The 26,229-nt window shown below is 31.0% G+C and overlaps 2 protein-coding genes across 4 annotated transcripts; one reads left to right on the top strand and one right to left on the bottom strand.

Moving 5' to 3' along the window:
* Window positions 1–569: 569 nt before the first annotated feature.
* On the top strand, window positions 570–13,040 carry LOC108724167 (DENN domain-containing protein 1A). Of its 3 annotated transcripts, none has more exons than XM_018450372.1 (14): window positions 570–657; window positions 2,305–2,460; window positions 2,578–2,679; window positions 2,753–2,888; window positions 4,074–4,127; window positions 5,398–5,655; window positions 8,125–8,226; window positions 8,326–8,541; window positions 9,685–9,861; window positions 9,988–10,020; window positions 10,191–10,245; window positions 10,348–10,531; window positions 11,519–11,651; window positions 12,573–13,040. In XM_018450372.1, exons 1-14 carry the CDS (start codon window positions 641–643, stop codon window positions 12,993–12,995), a joined length of 2,046 nt encoding a protein of 681 aa, XP_018305874.1. In that variant the 5' UTR covers window positions 570–640; the 3' UTR covers window positions 12,996–13,040. The 3 variants fall into 3 exon arrangements, with proteins under 3 accessions (XP_018305874.1, XP_018305873.1, XP_018305875.1); XM_018450371.1 differs by having other exon boundaries at window positions 2,542–2,679; XM_018450373.1 differs by lacking the exon at window positions 5,398–5,655 and having other exon boundaries at window positions 2,542–2,679.
* A 9,901-nt stretch (window positions 13,041–22,941) lies between these two features.
* muc (dihydrolipoamide S-acetyltransferase muc) lies at window positions 22,942–25,874 on the bottom strand. Its single transcript, XM_018450374.1, has 7 exons — window positions 25,546–25,874; window positions 25,135–25,289; window positions 24,642–25,027; window positions 24,062–24,426; window positions 23,605–23,904; window positions 23,394–23,522; window positions 22,942–23,177 (listed from the first exon to the last, which is right to left on the bottom strand). Coding segments are annotated over exons 1-7 (1,455 nt in total). The 5' UTR covers window positions 25,665–25,874; the 3' UTR covers window positions 22,942–23,176.
* Between the last annotated feature and the right edge of the window lie 355 nt (window positions 25,875–26,229).

The raw sequence follows: 26,229 nt of genomic DNA, 5'->3' as shown, positions 1-26,229 counted from the left end.
ACTCTCGAAAAAAAATAAAAAAAAGGCCACTTTTACCAACTTCGATTAACTTAATTGGCCGATTGTCCAATTGCTGGATTCACACTGCATTCGATTTTCGTCGTACGACGTTCTGCATCCAATCAGAAAACAGGATTCCGATAATACGAAGCAAAATTCATTGGAATCCGGGGGTAACCCCGAATCTACAATAGGATTTTAAGCCTTAAGTCATAAGAAATGGGCGAATCACAGTCGATTATTCCCCTTGGATTCGACTGTAATTGGTCGTTTCTTATGGCTTAAGTCTTAAAACACCTATTGTAGATCCCGATTAAAGGTTTCATGTCTCGACTCTCCCTAGAGGGATTTTAGTAGAAAGTGCTCTCACAAGTTGGCAATACTGAGTATATACATGTGACCCCAATGTATGCACAGTTTCATGGTGGAACGATTCGCTGTATTATATCGATATGACAGGTTTCGTAACCTCAATAGTGGCAAACTTCTACTGTTAATTCTCGCTTCGCGGGGTAAAGCGACACTTTTTTTAGCCAGATTTGTTTGTTTCATGAAAAACACGTCGATTTGTATATTTTTTATTAACTTTTGTGATTGTGTTTGCTAAATTGAGTAATTATCTTTTTTTCAAGCTGTTATCATGGGATCTAGATTAAGGCAAGTCTATTAGTACGTTTACACTATTTTTTAACTTCGATTTAACTGAGTCGTGAAATGTGAATCGTAGTCGTAAGTCATAAATGAACGTACAATGTTTTGATCAACCTATATAACTATGATTTGCATTCCATGATTCAGTTACGGTCATCTTTGTGCTTAGATTCTTAGTAACGGTGTTTAACTCCTATTTGAGTGAGTCACGTTTACACGCTTAGGTTTATCGTGTTTCTACAAAGCTGAACGAAAGCATGTAAATGATTCAACGAACAAAGTGAATTTTTAGGTTACATTTACGTAGCCCGATTTACATAAACATTATGACATCGTGGCCGTTTACACGTCCTTTTTATGTCGCTGTAGTTACTTAAAGCTAATTTTACAATGATTCGGTAGTCGGAAATCTTAAGTTTTAACCAGTCTTAATAAGGTGAATATGATTTTTCGCATCTACAAGTTGTTAAGTTGTATAGCAATTCATGTAGCTCGACTAATGAGAAGGAATAAAGTCGAATTTGGCCAATCTTAAGATAATCGGTAGTCTTATTAGGTCTGTTCTTTATTCCTGCATTGTCTGAATTAATGCACATGATGCAGCCAAATTCTAAGACTATTGACTACTGACTCACATTGTAGAGTTGAACTAGGATTTAGGACTACCGACTACTGACTTATTGTAGAATCAGCATAAACCTCTTCACCAAACAGCTTTGAGTAATTAGATTAATGTAATAACTTTGTTGTAAAATAGAATTTACACGGCATTTAACATTAGTAATAAACATTGGATTAATGTTATAACTTCGGCATAAATTAGGCTGTGTAAATGTAATATATTTTTCTGTCCTATATACTGAATCACAGATTCTGATGTAAAGCCGATTCTACAATGAGTCTTTAGTCTGTAGTTGGTGAGTCAAAAACGAATCTGAAGGATAATTAATGAATTAGGATTGGTCTAAATTATTGAATCAGTAGAGTTGGCCAACAGTCAATTTCTAAGACTACCCACTACTGATTCATTGTAGATCCTCACTAATGAATTCCTTTGAGTGAGATGTGATCAGAGGCATGATTGCGTATCTTGAAATGAGGTGAAAATTAAAAAAGTAAGTAAATTTACTAGATGTTAATTAATGGCTGTGTTCAGATTCCCATCTGAGTGTCATTCAGGTGTTATTTTATCCTTGTTGTTCCCCAAATATTAAACAAGGATAACATGATTCCTAGAGACCATTCAAGTAGAAATCCTCAATGAAATTATAAATGTTGTAAATTCACTCATTTTTGCAACTTTTATCTCATTCAAGATACACAATGGATTTTTAAAACAGTTATTTTCATATTGCAGTCAGATGGTTTTGCAATACAAAAGATTTCTGCTTTTTTCAAAATTTATTTTATATCTTTATATTCTTGTAAAATTTGCTGTATGTTTGTAAAAGAGAAAAAAATATAAGAAAAAATAGAATTTAATATAAAAAATATTAAAAATATTTTATGAATATTGTAATACAATTATGTATGATCATTATTTATAAAATTTTCAACATAATTTTAAAATTTTGTTGCAATACCTTCATAACTTGCAATCTATATTTTATTCAAATCATAAAAACATTGATGTTTTTTTTGTGAAATTTTCAGAGAAAATGTCAAACAACTTTTTGAATGTTTCTGTGAGGTAGCTGCACCAATAAGGGAGAAGCCAGCTTGGATTCTCCAGAAATATCCCAATTCCTTTTCAGATGAAGAAATATTGAAATCTGTTCCTAAATTTGCATATCCTTGTGAATTTGAAAAGTATGTTAATATGATTATCATGCAACTATAATCTTTTGTCTTTGTTCTATTATATTTATTTATTATAATTTTCTGTTTTAGTTTATTGGTACAACATTTTTCATTTGTGCTCACTAGCATAGATTCAAAATGGACTTTTGGATTCTGCCGTCATGATCCCAAAACAGAAACGGCTTTAGTAGTCTTAAGTGCTCTTCCATGGCACGAAACATTTTACAAGTTAGTCAAAATATATTACTTAAATGCTCACATGTGTTTAAAATGAATCAAAATATTAAATTTTTTATTGTAGACTTTTGAATCACATTGCATCCTTGACCAGCAATGCTAGTGGAGAGGATCCCTGGAAATTTCTTGAAATTATATATACTTGTGGGGTTCCAGCACCTGGAAACTCCATATCTATCCCTTTACCAAATTCTACAGCGGTAAGTAATTATTGAACTCCATCAATGTCCATAATTTATTAAACTGTCAAGTGTGTTTAATAAGAAAATAATAATAATTATAATAGGACCCTCGAATTTTAAACAATATAAAAATAGAGTAGGCTAATGAGAGTCAGCAACGATAAACGGCGCAAATTCTTAGTGAATAATTAATACTCAGAAATTGGATTGATGTCTTCTTTATTTAATGAACGTTTCAACTCTTTTTGGAGCAATACAAGTAAGATACAAGTATAAATAGCTGACACGTCCCTAACGATTAAGTCACTCACAAATTGGTAAAGATGAAGCATTACTGATTTGACAATTTTTTTTTCAAATCTCAGAGTGATAAATGAGTAATAAAATTAAAATGACTTACCATCATGGAACATGAAGCGTGTCATGAAGTTTAGTTAAATATATTTAAACTTAAAGAGTCGATATGTTAAATTCAGATATAAATCGTACATTTCGAAATCACGTCCGTGTACGACAACGTGTCGCTCAGATACGAACTATTCTCAAACAAAAGGTCGCACAGTAAAAACATTAAGGTAAATTTGTAATAATTTATTTGTAATAATATGTAATAATTTGTTCCGTAGTAACGGAACAACAATTGTACACTGTGACTTGATTCTTAATTATTACAAATTTGCCTTAATGTTTTTACTATGCGATCTTTTGTTTGAGAATAGTTCATATCTGAGCGACACGTTGTCGTACACGGACATGATTTCGAAATGTACGATTTATATCTGAATTTAATATATCGACTCTTTAAGTTTAAATAGATGTAACTAAGCTTCATAACATGCTTCATATTTCATGATAGTAAGTCATTTTAATTTTGTTACTCATTTATCACTCTGAGATTTAAAAAAAAATTGTCAGTTCAGTAACGCTTCATCTTTACCAATTTGTGAGTGACTTAATCGTTATGGACATGTGAGCTATTTATACTGTATCTTTATTGCCGAGGAGGACTCCAAAAAGAGTTCATTAAATAAAGAAGACCATCAATCCAATCTGAGTATTAATTATTCACTAAGAATTTATGCCGTTTATCGTTGCTGACTCTCATTAGCCTACTCTATTTATTTTTATATTGTTTAACAAGAAATTTAATGTCATCTATCTGCTGAATACACTGTTTTAATACTTTATAAAAATTTCTTTTAGAATTTTATTTGTCAAAGTCCAAAACAGTTTCAACTACCTAGTATTCCGGAAAATGTAAGTAATATTATTAACAGTTTGGATGTGGAATATGTCTTATTTGACAGTCCAATCACATATACACACGCGCGAATACACACTCACTCATTCACTTGCTTGCTTACTCACTGACTCACTCACTCATTTATTTGCTCACTCATTCATTTGCTCACTCATTCATTTGCTCACTTGCACGCAAAGCACGCACACACTCACGTACACGTGCACACACACAGGCTGAATAGAGCAGGCAAAAATGATACTGATAAAAGTTTTTAGATCTAAAAAAGACCAATAATGATAAAATTAATTTTCGGAAAAAACGATTTTCATCACACATATGAAGAGTGTTTTTAAAAATAGCATTATATAATATTATTAATAATTATATATTATTATATTTAATATTAATCATATAATATTTTATATAATATATTTTATATAATATTATATAATTTTTTACAAGAGTAATATCAGTACTTTAATTATTTTGGAAGAGTATTATAATAAAATTATCAAAAGATCAATAGTTTTTAAGATATTAATTTATTGTAGTGCAATTACAATATATGATTACATTTTTTTTAAGGTAGTTATACCCCTAAATGCATTATTCAAGAATGTCTTGAAATTTTCGTTTCAAGTAATTTATGCCTAAAGTAATGACACTTAGTAATGACACTAATGACACTTTGATGTTTTTATAATTACATTAAAAAAAAAAACGTTTTTTCTCAGTTCCAGGTTCTTTCCCGGGAAAAATCCTGGATAGCTTCTTTCCCAACAATTTAAATTTCCCGGGAAAATAACACTAGTAGGATTATTAAAAAATTAACTGTTTACAAGATAGTTTATTTTTTATGTTAAAGTATGTCCGAAATATCTCAAATTATTGATTTTTTAATAACCTTACTTTGATACTTGTATGCAGAATATATAACTAGAAGGATATGTAAAAAAAAGGTTCAGATTATGTAAAAGATTATATAATTTTATTAAAAAAAATTTTTTTTCTAAAGTTGATTTTATTATTATATTTTTTTTGTCTCTTTAGAGGGACAAATAACAATAAAATCAATTGTTTTAAGAAATTAAGATCATACAACTTTTATTGGAACATTTTTGCCTATTGGACTTAGATTTTAAATTATTCATCTGTTATTCAAAATAGAACACCCTGTATACTTGAAAATAATTGAAAATATATGTATTAGAAAAAGAAATTTATCTAAAACATAAAATTGTTGTCAAATATCTAAATAGTGTTATAATAATTTTACTGTTTCAGAGAAACTTGACTGAATATTATAGTGCTGTAGATTCGCACAATATGATGATGATATTCGCATCTATGTTATACGAACGTCGTATTATTTTCATTTCGAAACGTCTATCGAGGTTGAGTGCATGTGTACAAGCATGCAACGCTTTAATTTATCCAATGATTTGGCAACATATATACATCCCTGTTCTGCCGTTATCATTAATAGATTATTTATTAGCGCCTATGCCATTCTTAATTGGAGTACCTACCTTAACGCTTCAGGTATCTATCTATCTATTATATATATATTTATATACAAGATTTCCCGAATTTAAATGGCCAACATTAGGAGCGTTTAGAGAACTGATAAACTAAGAAAAAAAAATCCTTTAGAGATATGCTTGGTTTTGCTTCGTTTTGGAGAAAATCGCAAAAAAAGACAAAATGTAATTTTCGAAATATTATTTTCAAAGCGAAATATTGTTTTCGTGTACGATTTTAGCGATAATACTTCAGGGGCAGTGCGAGAATATGAGCGCCGATTTCCAGACAGGAGAGCGTTGGATCGGCGAGTCATGTTAACCAAATCAGTGTTTGCAACACGAGCTATCCGTACAAGATGCAATGCGTGCATTGGTGCAAGAGGCCAACATTTTGAACAATATCTGCATTAAGCAAGTGACAACGTGAATAAATAAGTAATAAATAAATATAAAAATGAAAACTTTTATTTTTTTTGCTATTTTTTCTAAAACGAAGCAAAAACGGATATGTTATAAAGGACTTTTTTTTCTTAGTTTATCGATCCCTTACATGCTCCCGAAGTTTAGCCATTTAAATTCAGGACACCCTGTATAATTAAAGATATAATTGAAGAATAATATATATATATCTATTTGACATGTAGATGAAAAGTGGGAATCTAAATCTTTAGATTTAAATTTTAAATATTAAAATACTTCAATATTGACAGTATTTTTTTAAAATGATAGATAAAAAAAGAAATTATAGCGCTGACATACATCAATTTAATGCTTAAAATTACAAATCGTGAACAGCACAGATTTATCATCCTTAAACATAAACATTCGGTACTAAATTATACATCAAGATAATTTGAAAGAAGATAATACTTTTATCTAAGAAAAAGATAATACATATATATATAATATATATATATATATATATATAATATATATATATTATAAAAATCTGAATAAAAATAAGATAAAGATTATTTCACGATAATCTATCTAGGGGTAGTTCTACATAATTTTATATGGATAACAGCTAACACTATGTTTTAAACATGTACGTGTATGTGTATATGTATTTACATAAGGTATAACAGAGCGATCGTAACCAGGCTAATTTTTCGAAAAATATGCCTTTTCTTAAAAAAATGTTTCAGACAGAAGTTTTTTTTACCATTAGTTGTATCATTGGTTTGACCTTTGGTAGCGTTGTCAAGATCAGGGCAAGGTCACATTGAATTTTTTAAATGGAACTCACATTTTTCATTGCATATTCTCACAGCTTACTTTGAGAGCTTTTTAAAACATAATAAAATTCTTTTTCATTAAAGAGGGCACCCTGAGGTTTGAAAAAATCGGAAATTTTTTTGCTTAAATTTATAATTGAATATTATTTAGATATGGATCGCGCAGTCTATTCTCTATGGCCCGTATTCAGAACGCGCTTTTATCTCTGAAATTCTATAATATGAGTGAAGAAAAACGTTCGAGTAAATTTGTATGTTAGATAAATATATTTTTGAATATCATTTGAAAAAAGTTATTATATTGCGCACCAATTTCCGCGCTCTATTAATGCTCTCATTGCCCGTTATTATTGTATTTTTATTTTCAATTACGAGAATCTGATTAGTATTTATAATCATATAAATAATATTTTAATTTTTAACACCTAAAGTTGCTCGTTTATTGGTCGTTTCCGAAAGTTACTTGTGCTGTTGCAAATATCGAGCGTTATTTACATTACTTTGTTATTAATTTTTCTGCTTTAAAACGCTTTTTGAAACAAATTGGCATGATGATTTTTCGCAAAGATATGAAATTTTTTTGCCGTATAAAATTTTGTTGTGTAAAACTTATTTTAAAGTGGACAATCAAATAAGTTTTTAAAAAATTTTGAAAAAATTTATACGAATTACACACATTATGACAAACATTTTTCTCTTTTGTTTTCATAAGTTTCGAAGTTAAAAAACATTTTAGAAAAAGTAAGTGTTTTTATACAAAAAAATTAGTATAATGATTTTTCGCAAAGAGAGAGAGAGAGAGATATCGAATTTTTTTATTGTGTAAAATTTTATTGTATAAAATTTTACACAATAAAAAAATTCGATATCTCTCTCTCTCTCTCTTTGCGAAAAATCATTATACTAATTTTTTTCAAAAAGCATTTTAAAGTTTAGAATGGTTACTTTAAAATACTTTTATATTAAATTCTGCCCTAATATGTTTTATCAAACTGCAGCGCTTCAAAATGAGACAAAAATATTAATTTTCGATTTTATGTAATTTAGGAACAAAAAAAATCAAACGCGATTTTAAAGCCCTTTATGCTTTTAAACTCTTTGCTTTAAAATGCATAGTCGAAATCATCTCTACGACTTTTTCATCGAGATATTTAATTTTTCGTGAAATGCCACAAAGACGTTAGTGCTAAATCTTTATGAGAGTTACTATATTAACTAAATATATAATATTTGTATAACATTTTTTGCAGAAAGTACCCAAGAGTGATTTAGGAGAAGTTGTTATTTTAGATGCTGATAATAACACAATTGAGTCACCATTTCAAGATTTGGAGTCTTTACCTCAAGATGTAGTGCGTAAAGCGATATAGTGCTATGACATACTAAGATAATATATCTTTAAGGATTAATAAATGTCTTAAATAATAAAGTAAAAAGTTTCTGTGTTGTAGATGACAACTTTAAAGAAAGCGTTACGCAATAGATCAGCTCTTCTTGGAGATTCATTCCTGCGGGCATTAGTGCAATTAACCGCAGGTTATAGAGAAGCATTAACTTTACAACAGGGTGAGCGTATCACGTTTAATCAAAATGCATTTGTTGAAAGTAGGCCATCTTCCATGCAACCCTTTTTACGAAAAATGTTAGAATTACAAATTTTCCAACAAGTAAGTGTGTTATAGATATAGTGCTGTGCTCCGAATTAGTTGCACATTTCGGGTCGATTCTTAAGGCGACGATTTCGATGGCCGTCAGCGCCGATTGCGAACGTGACGCTATGTCTCAGGAATGTTGCGATATAAGAAATATGTTTGATCATACCTTCTAGCCGGTTAGCTATTAGATAATTAAAATATTTTTTTCTACATAATTTTATTTTTATAAATAACTAAATTAAATTTTTTATTATTAACATATTATAGTCCGTAATAATATAATTAATAATAATTACAATATGATAATTACAATGTGAACAATAGCTTTCCATATTTGAAGTGCTATTATTGATGCGTTTTTTAAAGTGGTTCTTTCCAGCAGGTTCATTCCCTAAAAAAAGAACAAAAAAATGATCAAATATATGACTCGACAAAGTAAAATTCTGTACTGTAAGTTTTACATAATTTTCATTTTCATGAGTGTAATTAAATTAAATTTTTTATTTAATAAATAAAAGGAACCAACGAGCAAGTTATTATTGTCAATATTTTTATGTAAATCTTCATAAACAAACATTTTGACCTTCTACGAGGTCCTTCTCAATGTTAAAATCTAAATACATAATAAAAATCAATTATAAGTTAAAAGCGGTAATACGAACATATTTTAACTTATAGACGCTTTTTAACAATAAATTGACGCTGATTACAATGATGTTTAGTCGCCAAACTTAAGATCGAGCTAAGTTTCGCAATGTCATTCTGTGTCTCTCTAAGTCATAGATGGAAAGCACCAGTATGAACGTTGTGTTATGCAGTGTTGCCTGTGTCTTTTGTTGAAAAGCACCCAGATCAAGCTGTGTTTCGCAGTGTCATTCTGTGTCTCTCTAAGTCATAGATGGAAAGCACCAGTATGGACACTGTGTTACACAGTATTGCCTGTCTCTTGTTGGAAAGTACCTAGTATTTCGTCGGTGTCGGCAATTTGATCGTTGAGCCTTGAGCAGTAGTAGGGGGACAGTAGGCAGCGCCTCAGGAATCGGCTGAAATGTACAGCTACATGACTCCGAGCACTGTCTAATTATACTACAATATATTATAGTATAATTACAACTGCTTGATGTAATTTAATGAATAAATTTTGGATATTTTCAGTTTATAGAAGAAAGATTAAACATGCTTAATTCAGGACTAGGCTTCTCAGATGAATTTGAAATGGAAGCCTGCAGTTATTCGGCTAAATCAAGTAGTAAATTTATGCAGCAATATAGGGAATGGACTTATACTATGCGAAAAGAGAGCTCCGCATTTTTCCGTAGTGTAAAAGATAAGGCATGTTACATTAACATTTCAATTAAATTGGACAGTATCGTAAAGTTTATCTCCAAAACATCTGCTCTCTGCCTTTATTGTAAAAAAAAATAAAGTAATATTTTATTTTGCTACCTTCAATTGCAGGCCAATCCAGCAGTAAAATATGCTGTTAGATCAGTAAGTTTCAAACATAATTTATTACAAACATTGTTTTGTATATAATCACATATGATTTATCAGTTAACATTTTTGAACATTATATTTATAACTGTCTATGTTATTTGGTATCTATTAGAATATAATAAGAGTTAATGGAAGAAATATGCTATAAAGGTTGATATCTACAGGTGAAAGATAAAGGCAAAGATATGAAAACGGCATATAAAGGATTAAAATGGAAAGGTATGTTTTCGTGATCTTTGTAATCTTTATTATTATGATATATAAAAATATTAAATATGTATTTATAAATATATCTATTATGAATATTTATTTGGGAGATAGGACGATTGAATAGAAGCGAAACTAATATGAGATTTCATCAGCCACGATCAGCTCCCAGCTCACCTACATTAGATAGAAGACCTATTGGATTTACGTCCCCACCAAAATCTCCAAATGGTGTATCAGTGGCAATTAATTGCCGAAAAGATTTACGTTTGAGGAATAATAATTTCACTGATACAAGGTATATATAATATATATATGTATATAAAATCATTTATGTATTGATTGTCTCTTCGTTTTAGTACTATAATTTATTCTTATATTTAAAAAAATGTAATTTTTCATATTTTTTTAAACATTATATAAAAATACTTGATAATACTGTTACGATTGGCGGTTTCGATTTTGTTCCACCAGTTAGCTGTTATCTGTGATTGAAAATGGTGGTTTGTTTCTGCGACGACGTGTTGAATAAAAAAAATCCGTTCAAAAAGATGTAAATATCCTTTTTTATTTTTGAAACTGTATTCGATCATCAATTTTAAAAAAGTTTTTACTCAATAAAATTTCACATAATGAAAAATTCGATATCTTTGCGAAAAATTATCGTACAAATTTTTTTTCAAAAAGCATTTTAAAGCTACTTTCAGATACTTTCATAGTTTCACAGATACTTAAATTTTATTTGCTGATGTTTTATTGAACTATAGCGCTTTAAAGTAAGACAAAAATATTGTAAAGATATCATTTTTCAATTTTATGCAACTCAGGAACAAAATATCGTAGACAAAAGATTTAAACGCAGATTTAAATCTCCTTATCTTTCCGCTTTAAAATGCGTGGTCGAAAACCTCTCTGAGATTTCTTTTCGCCGAGAATTTTTAACTTTTCGTAAAATGCGAGAAAATTGTGTGTCTAATATTTGCACAAGGCTATATATGTATAGAGAATGAACAATATATAACTTCTAATCGGAATTTCAAGATAATGTTAATCTCCTTTATAAAAAAATGTCAAATATTGTTAAAAATACCATTTTTGGACATTTGAACCCCAATTATTATTTTGGAAACCTGATATGTTGAAATTTTTTTACTTACGACACGTTTTCTGCACACATTCAAAAATTTATAAGAAATACTTACTCCGGTTCAAAGTAATTTTTTTTTACTGTAAACTAGTATAATATTGAACTACATTATATTTATTATATATATTTGTATTACAGTAAAAAACAGTACTCACCTTTAAGCCCTAGTTCTCCTGAAGAATCCGATTCTCCATTGGAGCATATAAATATAGATCTTATGCATGAACTTCAAGATGTGATATTTCCAAATATCCCGCCAGTGGATAAGACGGTAAGTTTTTCATAGCTTTTACAATACATATACATTACTAGTTTATGATTCGCACAGAGTTTTAATAATATTATTATTGAAAACGAAAAAGTTGACTGTTGTATCTTTATTTTTTTATAATTTCATACATATTTTTACGCTCATTTCTTGACTGTAGCAAAGAATACTTAACAATGCGAGCAAATTTGATCCAACGCTAATTTTTTCATTAATAAATTATATGTACATACATAGGCCTACGAAGTTTGGTCCATTAAGATATATGTAGGATTTCCGACATAATTTTTTGCGCTGAATCCGAATCTAGCCACAAAAATTGTCTATCACGACAGAATTTTGAGATATTCTAACCTAAAAATGCAAAAAAAGCCGTTTTTTGCCATCTTCAGATTACTTTAACTTTAAAACGTAAGGATATCTGTTGATTTGGTCATCCATACAGCACAGAAACTTGCAGTAACATTACAGAAATGTTGCAATATTGCAGATTGCGCTGTAATATCGCTGCAACATTGTAGGTATTGTAATATATAATATACATATTACACAGCGCAAGATTTTACAAATCTTACAGCATGTTACAGAGACATTAAAAAACTTCGGCTTTTGAGTAATGAACTGCTGTTACATATGGAGACATACGTATAAACATACGAATGATATTCGTCAATTTTGACCACGTGATCCTTTTTGTCGCTGAAACAGCCGGTTTGAGCAGCTCGTGAAATTGTACCTTAATCCATTAAAAATACACCGAACATTAACGATCCCTGTTTACTCTGAGTATTACAAAAACATACGGCAAGAATTAAAAAATAACATTTTAATATTACAAATTGAAAATTCGCGTTTTTCTCTTGCATATTATTGTTGCAATTAGTTAACAAAGATGGAATAATTAATGCGTGTTTCTTCTTACAGGATTCTTCTGACGTCCCAGATTTAATACGGTTAGATTCAATAAACAGCAACGACGATTTCGATCCGCTACTATCTAAATCTTCCGAATTTTCGAGCACAAAACAGACGAGTCAATCATTACATTTACCTGAAATGGGCGAAGGTCTTAGTAATCCTTTGTATCCTTATTTTCAACAACCGTTGCACAAAACTAATGACAAGCCAAAGACCTCCGATAATGTGGGTGATACGGATTTATTACAAGCGTATGGTATAGATTTTAATAAATTTAGCTTATCTAATGGTGATAATTCATCCACAATAAACACTGCTGCTTGTAATCAAAGTAGTGACAACAGTATTAATGATACAATGGACACATTCAGTTTAACGTTGGATGCACCTACCATTAAATCACAAAATAATTGGACGAAGTTTGAGTAAATTATGTGTGAGCGCGTGCGCGTGCGTATGTATGTATGTACGGTCAGGGCCAAAAAGGTTGCAACACTTTTTTTTCAATGGGTTTCAGAATGCAGCCTACTCACCGAGCGATTGGTTCTTATTTGCCGATTTATGAATAAAAACCAATCGCTCCATGAACAAGCTGCATTCCGAAACCCATCGAAAAAAGTGTTACCTTTTTGGCCCTGACTGTACATACATACAGGGTAATAATTAAGTACTCTAAAAGGTTTTAAGAAGTAATTCTTCACAATCGTCATATTAAATTATGTTGAAAACTTCCATATGACTATATATCCGAAACGAGTTAGTTTCAAGAATACAAAATACCAAAGTTGAAGAAAAAATTCGTTTTTTCCAAAAATTTTGAAAGTCACTCCATTTATTTTGATGGATAAACATATATGTTCGGACATATCGTCATATTTTCGGACATCATTTCGGACATATCGTCATATTTTCGTCTCGATTTAGTATGAGGGATCGCCTCTTGAAACCTTTAAAATACTTAACTACCACTCTATGTATATATACACGCATATTATAATTGTAAATACAGCATTAGTATCTTTTTATACATTATGCATTTAGATATCTTTACATTAAGGGGATGCTGGAGCCGTATTACCGATAAAATTATTCCAAATTCGGTAGTAGTGACATCTTTCATTCATTTCTTATACTTATTGTATATCGCTGTGTCTCGGTCAAATGTATTCATCTGTCCTTATCTAACATATTGCAACGTCATCTTTTAGAAGATCGAACACTTACTACTAGACACAATTATTGCTTTGTTTACCATTCCGAGTCTTCGCGTTCGTATACACGTCATTTGCAGATCGATATAAATCTCTCTTTTGAAGCTTTTAATCATAGTTTCATAAACTCAGTATTGTTTGTGCACGTAATGCGCTGAGTGTTGCACTATCATTTGATTCATACGAGCTATAAAACTTTTGTATTAAGGAAACATTTACGTCAGGTGACAGTTCCACGAGTTGAAAAAATGTAAGTTTTTAAACTTTAGTATAAAGTCGATTGCAGCACTCCCAAATTTTGTGTCTATTTTAATTCTGTAAAAGGATTTTTAATTCCGTTCAGTAAATTCGCAGATTTATATCAATCTGCAAAATACCGACAATTTGGCCTTAAGGGAATGCTGAAGCAATGGCCGAACTTGATCGATGTCGATAATATAGACTTCCTGAATAGCTCAATTTACAAAGCGTTAACAAATCACTAAAAAAGTACAAATAAGCGCTTTTTTAGCGCTTTGTAGATACTATACTACTTGGTTTTTAACTCCAAACTCAGTTTCTTACATTATCGTTCTGGCTCACTCAAACGTGTACACATCTGTCCTTATCTATAATATATTGCAACGCTAACTTTTGCATCTGGTATCTACTACTAAACACAATTAGTACTCTGTTTTGCTCTTCGCATTGATTTTGTTCACACTATACAAATGAAATTTTCAGATTCTCCTTTCTCTTATACTAAAGCCCCTAGCTCATTTGTACAAATATAGTATTATCTTTTATCTCTAGTGTGATCTAAGCTTATTTAAAACATACAAACATATAAGATCTAAAATTCTTATATGCACCACATGTTGTCGAGAGTCGACTGTAGAAGCCGATAATAAAATTAATTTTTCAATTTCTTGTTTTTTATGTATGAAATTGTTGCCTGCGCACTGTATTTTTGTCTACTTTAATTGTGTAGAAGGATTTTTAAATTTTAAATCTGTAAATGCGATTGAAAGATTGGAGGATCTGAAAATTAATCTCATTTCATTGGTAAAACAGAACTACTCCAGCATCCCCTTGCCTTAAACATTCGTATTAATACTGGTATGAGGATCATCTTAGGTGTTACTCAATAACCCCTATAACCTCTACAATCGAAAATATTAACAACAGATTATGTTTACCGATTTGCTACAAATAGAAAACATACTTTGTTATCGTTAGTACTGTTAGAAAATTTCCGCGAAATACTCTATCTTCCAGATAACCAAATTCTATCGAAAACAAATCTTCTAAAATCTTCCTGCAAATTTTGAAGACAAAAAGCGCCAAATTTGATGGATATTTTGTTGTACTCAAAGCTACCAGTAAATTGATGACAAGTAAAAAACAAAATCTATTGATAATATGAGATCATATTGTCGACAAGCAAGGCTTACAAGTAATTTAACAGCAAGTTGACGAAAACTGAGCAAACCTTGCTGACCTAATTTTACGGCAAATTATGGGATTCTCCAAACTAGGGATGCACCGGATCATAAAATTACCAGATACCGGATATCGGATATCAGGACAGAATATAACATCGGGTATCCGGTATCCAAGAAGGCAACTTCTTCGAGTCGGATATCCGACATTTTCCGGATATCCGACCGAATTTCGGGAAACTGAAAAAAAGAAAAGGGCTGCAGAGAAAAAATTGTAATTTTGCAATATGGCATTATGAATATGTATACTTATTTCTAAAATTTGTGTAATAACAAATCCAACAATTTAATGATATAAAATTCCAACTGGATATATTCCCGAATACTAATGATATCCGACTATCCGGTCGGATAGTAAAAAAGTGCCGGATAATACCGGATACTTTTCGGATATCCGGTGCGTTCCTACTCTAAACGTCTTATCGATGATTGTCGCTATCGTTAACTAGCGACAGCCAATGGCAGGACAATCCTGGAAGAAAGCGCGACTTTCATTGGGTGCATTCAGTATCACGACCGCTCACTAAAAATAGACCAAAGAGAGAGAGAGAGAGAGAGAGAGAGAGAGAGAGAGAGAGCGCGCGCTCAGTGAGCTCTTATATCTGTTTGGTCTATATTTTTAGTTCTAACGGAATATGTCAATAAGATGCAAGCGCTCACTGAGAGCTCAGTGAACGGTTGTAGTACTGAATGCACCCACTGACTGTCACTAGTAAAGTCATTAGATTTCTAAAGTACCGCAAATTCGCATCCATTTTGACGCAAAACGCGGCCATTTCGAATTTATGCATTTGTATATACGTACTTTATTTAGGAAAATGAAGCCGTCAATTATGTAAATCAATGTTTTTGAATTGTAATTAGTTTATTTATTAGACTAAAAGAATATGTACGAATGCTTAATTTATGTGTTCTTTAGTTTAATACGAGTTTATTTGTTGTAGAAGTTTAATGCATGAAAGTGCATGAAGGGACATGTAAGTACAATTTAAAAGATGAACCACCAACCACCATGCTTGGAATCGTGTACTATGTGCACTTCGGCCATTTTGACGCAACATTTCTGAAATCAATTGCGCTACTTTATAGATCTAGTGACTTTAATTGCTGGTTAACGATAACGATAATTATCGATAAAACGTTTAGAGAATCCTGCACAGTAGTGGAATTCTGTAATTCGTTATGCAGTTACGAGTTCATAACGACAGTTGCGCAGCTTTTTTACCATATAAAATATGATAAATTACGCGGCTGTCGTTATGAGCACATAACGATTGCATAACGAGTTACAGAATTCCACTACAGGAGTCCTATAAAAAGATATATGCAAATCAAGTTGGAGAGTCCCCTGGAAATTCCCAAACTCTTTCGACCTCTCTAGGACTTTTGAATTTTTGACTATTTTATAACTTTGTCCTGTATATTTTATTATAGAATGTGATGTTAATCAATAATTGATTAATATCACATTCTAAAATACACACGACAATATTTCAGCAATAAAATTGAATTGTTTGTATTTGGCATCATTCAGGGTATCATGAAACTTTATCTCTAGGAAGGAAAGTGAAAAGTGAAAATTTTTACCATTGAAGTTAATGGAGAAATTTTTCACTTTTCACTTTTCATCCTAGGGAAAAAGTTTCATGATTGGTTACAAATCTGGGCTGTAGTTGGTGTAGATCTGTCATCATATTGCTATTACCAAATTTAGTTTGATATTGGCTTTAATTTGATTTCAGAATATGTTCTTCAGATATAGTTTACATTACATGTTCTATTGTGGACACAGTAGGCTCTGGTTTTAGCACTTAATTCCGTTGGAATTTAAGGAGGTTCTCGCGCTACTTCCTAGTCAATAGACAGTTTATTCATAATAATATGTAAAACAATTAAAATAATGGAATAAAAAGATTACTAACGCCGCAATATCTTACGCCATTATACATAATTATTGTTAATTTTATATATTGTTACTAAATATTTTCAAAATGATAAAATAAAAGTTGTAAAATGCTCACATGATGTATACATCCATTTGACATACATTCTGGCTTTTTTCATTGAAGAATATAAATTTCTTATGAACTGTACGGTCAGTACAGTTTAAATGAAACTTTACGAGAACAAACTTAAGTGTTTACTTTATAATTATAAATTATATAAATTTTTAAATTGCTATCTTATACGCAAGTGTCTTAATTTAAAAGAGAATAACTACAGAATAAGGTTATACCTTCAACTTGTAATGTAAAATTCTATAAGTTTAGAATTAAATATCTTCAAAATGGTACGGTAAAAGTCAATGAAATTTTTTCTAAATATTGATATTATTAACCCTGATAGCCACCTGTCTATGTTGTTGCTGCCATGTTGCTGAAAATAAAGTGCATTAGTTTCAGTAAATTTAGAACAAGATGTATAAATCATTTGCTGATGGTATGACATCACGTAAATTCAACATGTGTTGCTGCCAACTTGCTATGTATTTGCTGTCAATGATTTATCACGTTGCTCTTATGTTTTTTATCGAATATGAATGATAAATCAAAAAGTTTTCCATGGAAGTCATTTGACAACAAAATGAGCAACAGTTGTTTTCGTTTGCTCTGAATCTGCTGACACGAAATGTTTCAAATCTGCCCTCGTATTGTTGAATACGTATAATTATGTATTACGTTTTCAGCAAATACACAGCAACTAATCGAAAATTTGTGCTCAGCATTAAATTGCATGATTTTGCAAAACATGCTTGGCTATCAGAGAACTTTTGTATTGCATGTATATTATAGACTTGTCTTATATTTCATCAAACGCGAGAACCTCCTTAATGTCAATTTGGCAACGATTTGGGAATAAAATTTTTGCTGGGAAATTATCACATTATGCACACAATCATTTACCAGAATGTTATTTTGCGCCATAAATGACTCTCTTTTTTTGTATTAAAAACTAATAACGTCTGACATGTACGAATATTTCGCCCAGTGTGATATTTTAATTTCTATTACATAATTGGTATTTTTTTTCATTATTTCATTATTTTTCTACGGATTGTGCAATCTAAGAACATTATATTATTATAAAATTCTTATTTGATAACAGTATAACAAAAAGACTAGAAAATGATAATTTGGACAAACAAAAAATTTACATACTTTATAACTTTAATATGTAGATTGATTGTTAATAACTAATGTTAAAAATTCGTAGAAAACATACTATTGTATTTACAAAAATAACAGTATTGCGTATAATGTTATATTCTCTTATAAAATTTTAGGATATTATACAATAATTTCTAAATTACATTCTCTTTTATCTATATTTTAATTTTCATGAAATACTCAGTTACATGAATACAGTTTTATTAACATTTGTATGTATTAAGTATTCAAATATATGCGATAGCAATGTGAAAATAAGTAAATGTTTCAATGATCGGATGTATGTATGTACATACACGAACACATACAAAATCTATTATTATTAATCTCTCAAATGTTTTTTTATTACAATATTATAATTTAATTATAATTAAAAATTACAATTAAATTATAATATTACAAACAAATAGAAAATATACACGCTTGATATCACCTATGATTAATGCAATAATGAAACGACTATCAAACGAACAATAAGGTTTTTTAATACAAAGTAACATGAAATTATATTATATATTCACATATATTAATTACAAAGATGGACACGAACAATAACCATAATTGACGTTTCGTACTCACAGAGTCTTCATCAATTGCATAAAAAAATGTAAAACGATTCGCTAGATAATTTCTACAGTATGTTATGTAGTAAAAAAAGAATTTTTCAAAAAGTATCATCAAGACGCATATTTCTTTTGTTTGCATTTTTTCCAGAATCGCAAATTATTGGGACGCAATGCCCTACCCTTAGTCATAAAGTAATTATGATTATGCAGATTTATTCTGAAGAAAATGCAAACAAAAGAAATATGCGCGCGCGTTTTGACGATACTTTTTGAAAAATTTTTTTTTACTATACTTTGATCAAAAAGTTCCCGGAATTATCACTAGGTGATGCTCTGAGTCAGCTGATTTGAGTTCTGTTTTTTTGGTTAGGTTGCCACATCTATCATTGACATTTCCACCAAATTTTATCGCCATAGCTTGACATTTGTAAAAGTTACGCCGTCTTGAGTACATCTATCTCTGCACGGTTTTCGATTTTTTACAGTTTTAAAAATGGATACTTTTTGAAAAATTCTTTTTTACATAACATACTGTAGAAATTATCTAGCGAATCGTTTTACATTTTTTTATGCAATTGATGAAGACTGTGAGTACGAAACGTCAATTGTGATTATTGTTCGTGTCCACATCTTTGTAATTAATATATGTGAATATATAAAAAAAATCTTTTATTACTCGTTTAACAGTCGTTCCATTATTGTATAATATTATATTTAAAAAACATTTAAGATTAATATTAATACGAACAAAGTTTTGTGTAAATGTCTAGACATAGGTATACGTGTCACTGGGACATTTAACTTACATCGTATAATTTTATAATTTAGATTATTGTTAGATATTGATTATAAAAATTTTAATAATTGTTGTACATTTATAGGCAATGCTTTATAGTAAATTAATGCCAAAAAATAACATGCATCTTGTCTATAACATATTTATCATATTCATTATTTTTTATTATCGTATCTACATACGTAGTATTATTACGTGCGGTAATTATTGAATTTGGTCTCCTCACTTCCGATGTTAAGCCCTAAACAATGCGAGGCAACAGCGATAACGATACAAATAGCAATCGTGATGGAAAGAAGCAAGATGAGCGTAATGGCGGCAAAGGGTGGGGGCTTAGAACATGGACTAAGGTCGGAATCAGACTACGCATTAAAGATTGAGATTGAAGATTGAAAATTAAAATTTGACCACTGAGGACAAAGGAATTTTAGCTCCTATTGTTTTGATTAGTCAAATTTCAATCTTTCAATCTTCAATCTCAATCTTCAATGCGTAGTCTGATTCCGGCCTAATAACGTTTTCGGCTCGGCCAGATTTGCACTAACCTGGATTGGATTAATGACGTTTTGTGCTCTCCTATTGGTAGAGCACAAAACGTTAACCAACAGGAAAGATTAATCCAACCCAGGTTGATGTAAACCCGATCGAACCCAAAACTCTACAAGTTTCCACCGAGGTTAGAGTTAGATCAGAGTACAAGAACTGACCAACCACAGTCGAGCATTCCCCTGTCATTCGACTGTAACAGGCTAGCTCGACTCTGATTGGACCGCAACGCTTGCGACGCTGCGATGCGACTAATGTAGAACCAGCTTTATACGGGGTCTACAATAGAAGTCGTAACGGTCGTAGGGTCTTAAGTCGTAGAAAATTGACCAATCACAGTTGATTATTCTTCTCATATTCGACTGTGATTGGTCAATTTTCTACGACTTAAAACCCTACGACTGCTACGACTTCTATTGTAGACCCCGCATTACCCATAGAGGTACAATTTCATGATGTCGCTTGTCGCAGCGATAAATTCGATCACGTGACCGAATTCTCCTTCAATTTGTCCACTTTCTTGTTGCCAGCGATACCGTTAAAAAGTTGGATTGATCCAACTTTTAGCGACATCGCTCTTAAGTAAAAATTTGAACAGCAAATATAATAAAGATATTTACTTAGGCTATATTCCAAAATATAGCCTAAGTAAGTCCTTTCTGAGGAAAATTTTATTCGAAATACATAGAACATGTAACATATACTACAGTATTTCGAGTAAAATTTTCCTCGGAGAGATTTTGGAATGTAGCCTTAGAATATGGATGTCACCGCAAAACTTGATAAAAATATACTCATTCGATACGTTTCGAAATGAAAGAATGTAATAGAAAAATGCGAGAATCTGCCTTACGAAGCCAATATTCAGGTTAGGAAAACGAATTTTCTTTACCTGAATAGTTATTAGAACGGCGTAACGTAAACGTCACCCGAGTGTCCTCGTATATTATCTTATTAACATTATGTATTATCTTGTTTAACATTGGATAAACAGAGATAAAACGATACACGAGAGTAGTTTTTTTTTCATTGAGTTATTCAACATTGAAGCAAAAAGGGTCGTTTTTGCTTCAACTTGAATAACTCGGTGAAAAAAAATCGTACGAAGCTTCATAAAAAAACAAATTGAAGGTAAAGATTTACTCTTTCGAAAGATATAAACCGCATTTGTGTACAATTTTTAATTCGCGCTATGGCACTTCGCAAATTTCGTAAAAAATTTTGATATCTGATACGTCTGCATTTATGTTTATGTAACTTCACAAGATATCAACAAGACCGTTTTCTTAAGTACCAGTCTAAAAAGTAGAGGTTTCAAGCTTTAAAATGCTGTTTTAAACATCTCGATACGATGATTTTTGACAAAGTTATTCTATCTTGAAATTTGCCTATTTTTATAGGGTGGAACAAGTGATTCTTTAATTTTGTTGAGTAGTGCATAACGCCAAATAGTTTTAAAATATTTATAAAATATTATGAAAAATGTAAATCATTCCGCATAAAAACATCTTTAAAAACTCGACATTTTCAATTTTTTGTTTAACTTTGTAGAGCATTCTCATCGTTAAAAACATGATATTCCTGTTTCGGGAAAAGATTCAGACTTTTTTTTCGGAGTTTTTGATATTATTACAGTTGCGGGCTGTTCGGATAGCTATTTAACTGATTAATTTTTGACATAAAAAATTAACGACTAACGTAAAAAAACGTTACACAAAGGCATGAGTCCATGTGCTGTCACGCTTTGGCCGCCGACATGGTTACATTATAGTGTCAATGATACAGAAATCGTGTATGTTTATTATTGTATATGTAAATCCCATTGAGCCAAAATAAAACAGATGATTTTAGAATTTTATTAGATGCGTGAATAACAGAACTAAGTAGAAAAATACCTTATTCAGTCTGAACTAGAATTTTAAAAAATTAAACAAAATTATTCAAAATGGATATTTATAAAATACAGATCATAAAAGGTAATGTATTAAATAGAAGATATATTTTATAATTACTATAAACATTTTGGATACTTTTATCATTACTTGTCTTAAAATGTAATTATATTTTTTGCAACAGTACAATTGAATTACTAATTATTGTAAATATACATATGTACACAGGATCACTTTTAGAGGCAGTTTTGCTAGGTGATAATAAATTTATAATTTTCCAATCTTGTCAAATAAAATGGAAAATCCAAATTATTCATTAACTTTGATTACACTGAATTCAAACAGTCTTCTCATCCACACATTTAAGGAGGTTCTCCAATCATAAAACATATATTAATATTTACGCTTTAAACAAACTATATACATGTGAAAGTTGTGTTCATAACATTGTTTTCATTGAGCAACACATTTTTATAGATTATTTATTTTATTTGTTATTAGTTTTATTGTTATAAACAAAAATTTTTTAAATAAAAATCTAAATTTTTTTATACAAATATATTAAATACTAAACATGACTTATGCAAAGTTTCATTGAGATTCATTAATTAGTTTATAACAAATAAATATTTTATTTATTTACTGAACAATTAATGTCTGCATCTCAATGTATAACTTTACATAAATATTTTTGAATTCATATAGTATGCCTCTATTTTTATAACAAATTTATTTTCAAAATTTGATCAAGTTTCTATATTATGTCAAATGACTGGAGAACTTCCGTAAGAACAAGAGATAACGTTTCGTATGTTACAACTTTTTTGAAAAACTTGAAATCATAACCGAATCAACATCGAAGAAGTCTTAGTTACAAGAAATAATTCATAAATGTATTGTTTCTGAAACATCCCTTTTGTGTATAGATGTGTTTTTGTCCAAAGTAACATTTCTGAAACAAAAAAGATATATATGCCAAGAATTAAATTCAAGTTAAAAAGTATTAGAAAAATATATGTACTTATATAAAAAATATAAAAAAATGTATTATGTTATTATTAAACATACAGGAGTCAATAAATTTCCATTTTTGAAAGATTACATTTATGTATTATATTATTTGCTATTCGAATCATTCAATTGACAAATGAACGACGATTTAACTTACTATAAAAGCATTGTCGTTGGATTTTCCATCAAATCTTTAAAAGCGGCTAACCATTGTGCGCCTACTGCACCATCAACCGTACGGTGGTCGCAGCTGGCAGTTACAGACATATATTGGGCAGTGGTAAATCTGCAAAAATTTGGGTATTAATATTTGTACGTCATAAACGGCACATTAAATTTGTCTAGAAACATTATAAAACATGTTTTACCCTTTCTCGTTTTTGGCAGGTATCAGTCTAACCTCTGTGACACCTGTAGCGAGAATGATAGACTGTGGAGGATTTATTATAGCAGAAAAATTCTTAACTCCAAGCATGCCCAGATTGGACACGGTAATTGTTCCTCCTTGAAACTCATGTGGCTTTAATTTTCCTTCTCTCGCCTTCATAGCCAACGCTTTCACATCTTTACTGATTTGAACTATACCTTTTACGTCAGCACCAAACACTATAGGAGTGATTAGACCACTATCTGTACTTACTGCTACACTAACATCCACATTATTATATCTAAAAGAAGATACGATGTTGCAACAATATATATATTCAAACATAGTAGAATTAAATACAAATATTCAATACATAAATATAAAAACTAAAAAACATAAAAAATTATAAAAACAGTAATCTACATATTACTGTTTATATAACATTATAAAATACTTACTGTCGAATTACGTTTCCTAACCAGGCGCTATTGCCTTCTGGAACCTTTTTACAAGCCATTGCCATTCCTTTGATGATAATGTCATTTATGCTTAATTTTATTTTGTCTTTTTCTAACAATTTATTAAACTGTTCTCGCATCGCCAATACGGCATCCATTTTTACATCTACCGAGAGATAATAATGCGGAATAGTCTGCTTGCTCTCCAACAAACGTTTAGCAATAATCGCACGTACATTTGATATAGGAATATCTACTCCAGTTGGCGTGCCAATGCTGGTTACCACTGGTTGTAATGGCTGTACTACCGCACCTTCCAAATCTTTGGATGTTATAGAGCCATACAATCCTGTTCCCTTTAGATCCTAATAAATAATCAAAATAAATAAAGAATAAAAGTTTTATATCTACAAATTATTCATAAGAATATAAATGTGTTAATTCAATATTAACACAAGTTAATAATGAAGAAAAATATTATAGAAATCAAATTGAAAGAGCAGAGGTAAATAAAGAGGCAAATTGGCTCATACTTGCTTCCATTCTTTCAATTTAATTTATATTAGCAATCTTGCAGCACCTGTAAACTAAGTCCTTTTTCAGCTGCTAATTTTTTTGCTAATGGACTGGCATATATTCTTTCTCCGGAAGGTGGCATGATAGAAGGAACTTTTGCTGATACAGACGGAGCTACTGGTACTGCTACAGTTGGCGGTGGTACAGGTGTAACAGGAGCTGTTGGTTTAGGAGGAAGCTCAGCCACTGTATCATCTTTAAAGTCTTTAAATGCAGCTACATTAGACTCGTCTTGTACAATAATGCAAACTAGTTTGCCTATAGGTACATTCTTTGTTCCCGCAGGTACTAAAATCTTGGCTAGATAACCTTCCTCAGGAGTTTCAAATCCCATGGTAGCTTTATCTGTTTCGATCTCTGCTAACAGATCACCTTCATTCAACTTGTCACCTAGTGGACCAAATATAAGAAATTGATTGATGTATTTAACAAATAATTTTATCTTTGTAACAATTAAAATCTATATCTGTTATGTCAACATTGATAGACGGTCTCACCTTCCTTCTTCTGCCAGCTGATTATTGTTCCTGTTTCCATGGTAGGAGACAATGCTGGAAGCGGAACCTTGATATGATTAGGATAATCGACATAGAACCTGAGCTGTTGCTGCCATGGTGTTGTGACAAAACGCAAAGCACTGTAAAGCTGAAGTCTGAAGTATTGAGAAAATCAATATTATGCCATCATGTTTTTTTGTGCATAACAGACAATGATTATATAAGTTTTAAGACGAGAACTATTTTGACAAGAGACTAAAACTCAAATATTACGCTTTAAGAAGTAGGTCTCGCCGTTCGTGCGTTGAAATTGACGTAAAATAACCTTAAAGATCGTCCTTGTGTGCAATATTTAGAAAACCTGTAAAAGGATTCGAACACGAGGATAATCTCGGATAACAGATATAATACCTTTGTTGATGCTTTCTGTGAAGATACCGAACGACTATGGATTTGGTGCTGGTTCGCACGGAACCACGGAAGATTGCGCATACCAATCCATTACGTATTCTCGATGTGGTTCGTATCATATCTCAGGATTAGCGGTCTGGAATTCTCTGTGTTCTTATTTTAGATGAGTTCAAAACGAATTTAAAATGAGTCCCGACAAGGTGACAACGACCCAGAATTGTCGATCAACAAATTCGACGTTACAATTGGTTGCAACACGGGAAGACGAGAGAGATCACCAGATGACTGAGATGACGGACGATGCCGGGGTAGCCGGGTGATACCGAGCATGATGTAAGAAGAAGGGGCCTATTCTTTTTTCCTGCACTGTCTGAACTGGTGCACACAGTGCAATAAGTTGAAATGAAACAAACGTATATGTTTCACTTCAACTTATTGCACCGCGTGCACCAGTTCAGACTAGAGGCCTATATATAAAGGCTGTGTTCCAAATTTACTGCCAGCACTGGAAATGCTACAGTTTACGTTATACGCACTATAGATTTTCAGTACTGGCAGTCAATTTTGGAACACAGCCTATATATCGTGGACGCCATTTATTTCTTAAGGTCGCAGCACAGACTCTTGAATAACGCATAACGCATAGTGCATAAGCGAATCAACTAATCAGAATCTTTCCTTTCC

The sequence above is a fragment of the Mycetomoellerius zeteki genome, unplaced genomic scaffold, assembly GCF_001594055.1.
Source record: "Mycetomoellerius zeteki isolate Tzet28-1 unplaced genomic scaffold, Tzet1.0 scaffold28, whole genome shotgun sequence".
In the NCBI taxonomy this organism is placed as follows: Eukaryota; Metazoa; Arthropoda; class Insecta; order Hymenoptera; family Formicidae; genus Mycetomoellerius; species Mycetomoellerius zeteki.
Note: the sequence above shows the minus strand (reverse complement) of the source record. Positions and strands in the feature narration are given on the sequence as shown.

Bases quoted from the DNA above. Each gene is read 5' to 3' on its own strand.
- LOC108724167 (XM_018450371.1), top strand. The intron at 2,680-2,752 runs GTTAGTCAAAAT...TTTTTATTGTAG, and splicing joins TGGCACGAAACATTTTACAA to ACTTTTGAATCACATTGCAT. The intron at 9,862-9,987 runs GCATGTTACATT...CTTCAATTGCAG, and splicing joins TCCGTAGTGTAAAAGATAAG to GCCAATCCAGCAGTAAAATA.
- muc (XM_018450374.1), bottom strand. From the start codon at position 25,664: ATGATACGAACCACATCGAGAATACGTAATGGATTGGTATGCGCAATC. The intron at 25,028-25,134 runs GTGAGACCGTCT...TTGGTCCACTAG, and splicing joins CAGCTGGCAGAAGAAGGAAG to GTGACAAGTTGAATGAAGGT. The intron at 23,905-24,061 runs GTAAGTATTTTA...ATCTTCTTTTAG, and splicing joins TTAGGAAACGTAATTCGACA to ATATAATAATGTGGATGTTA.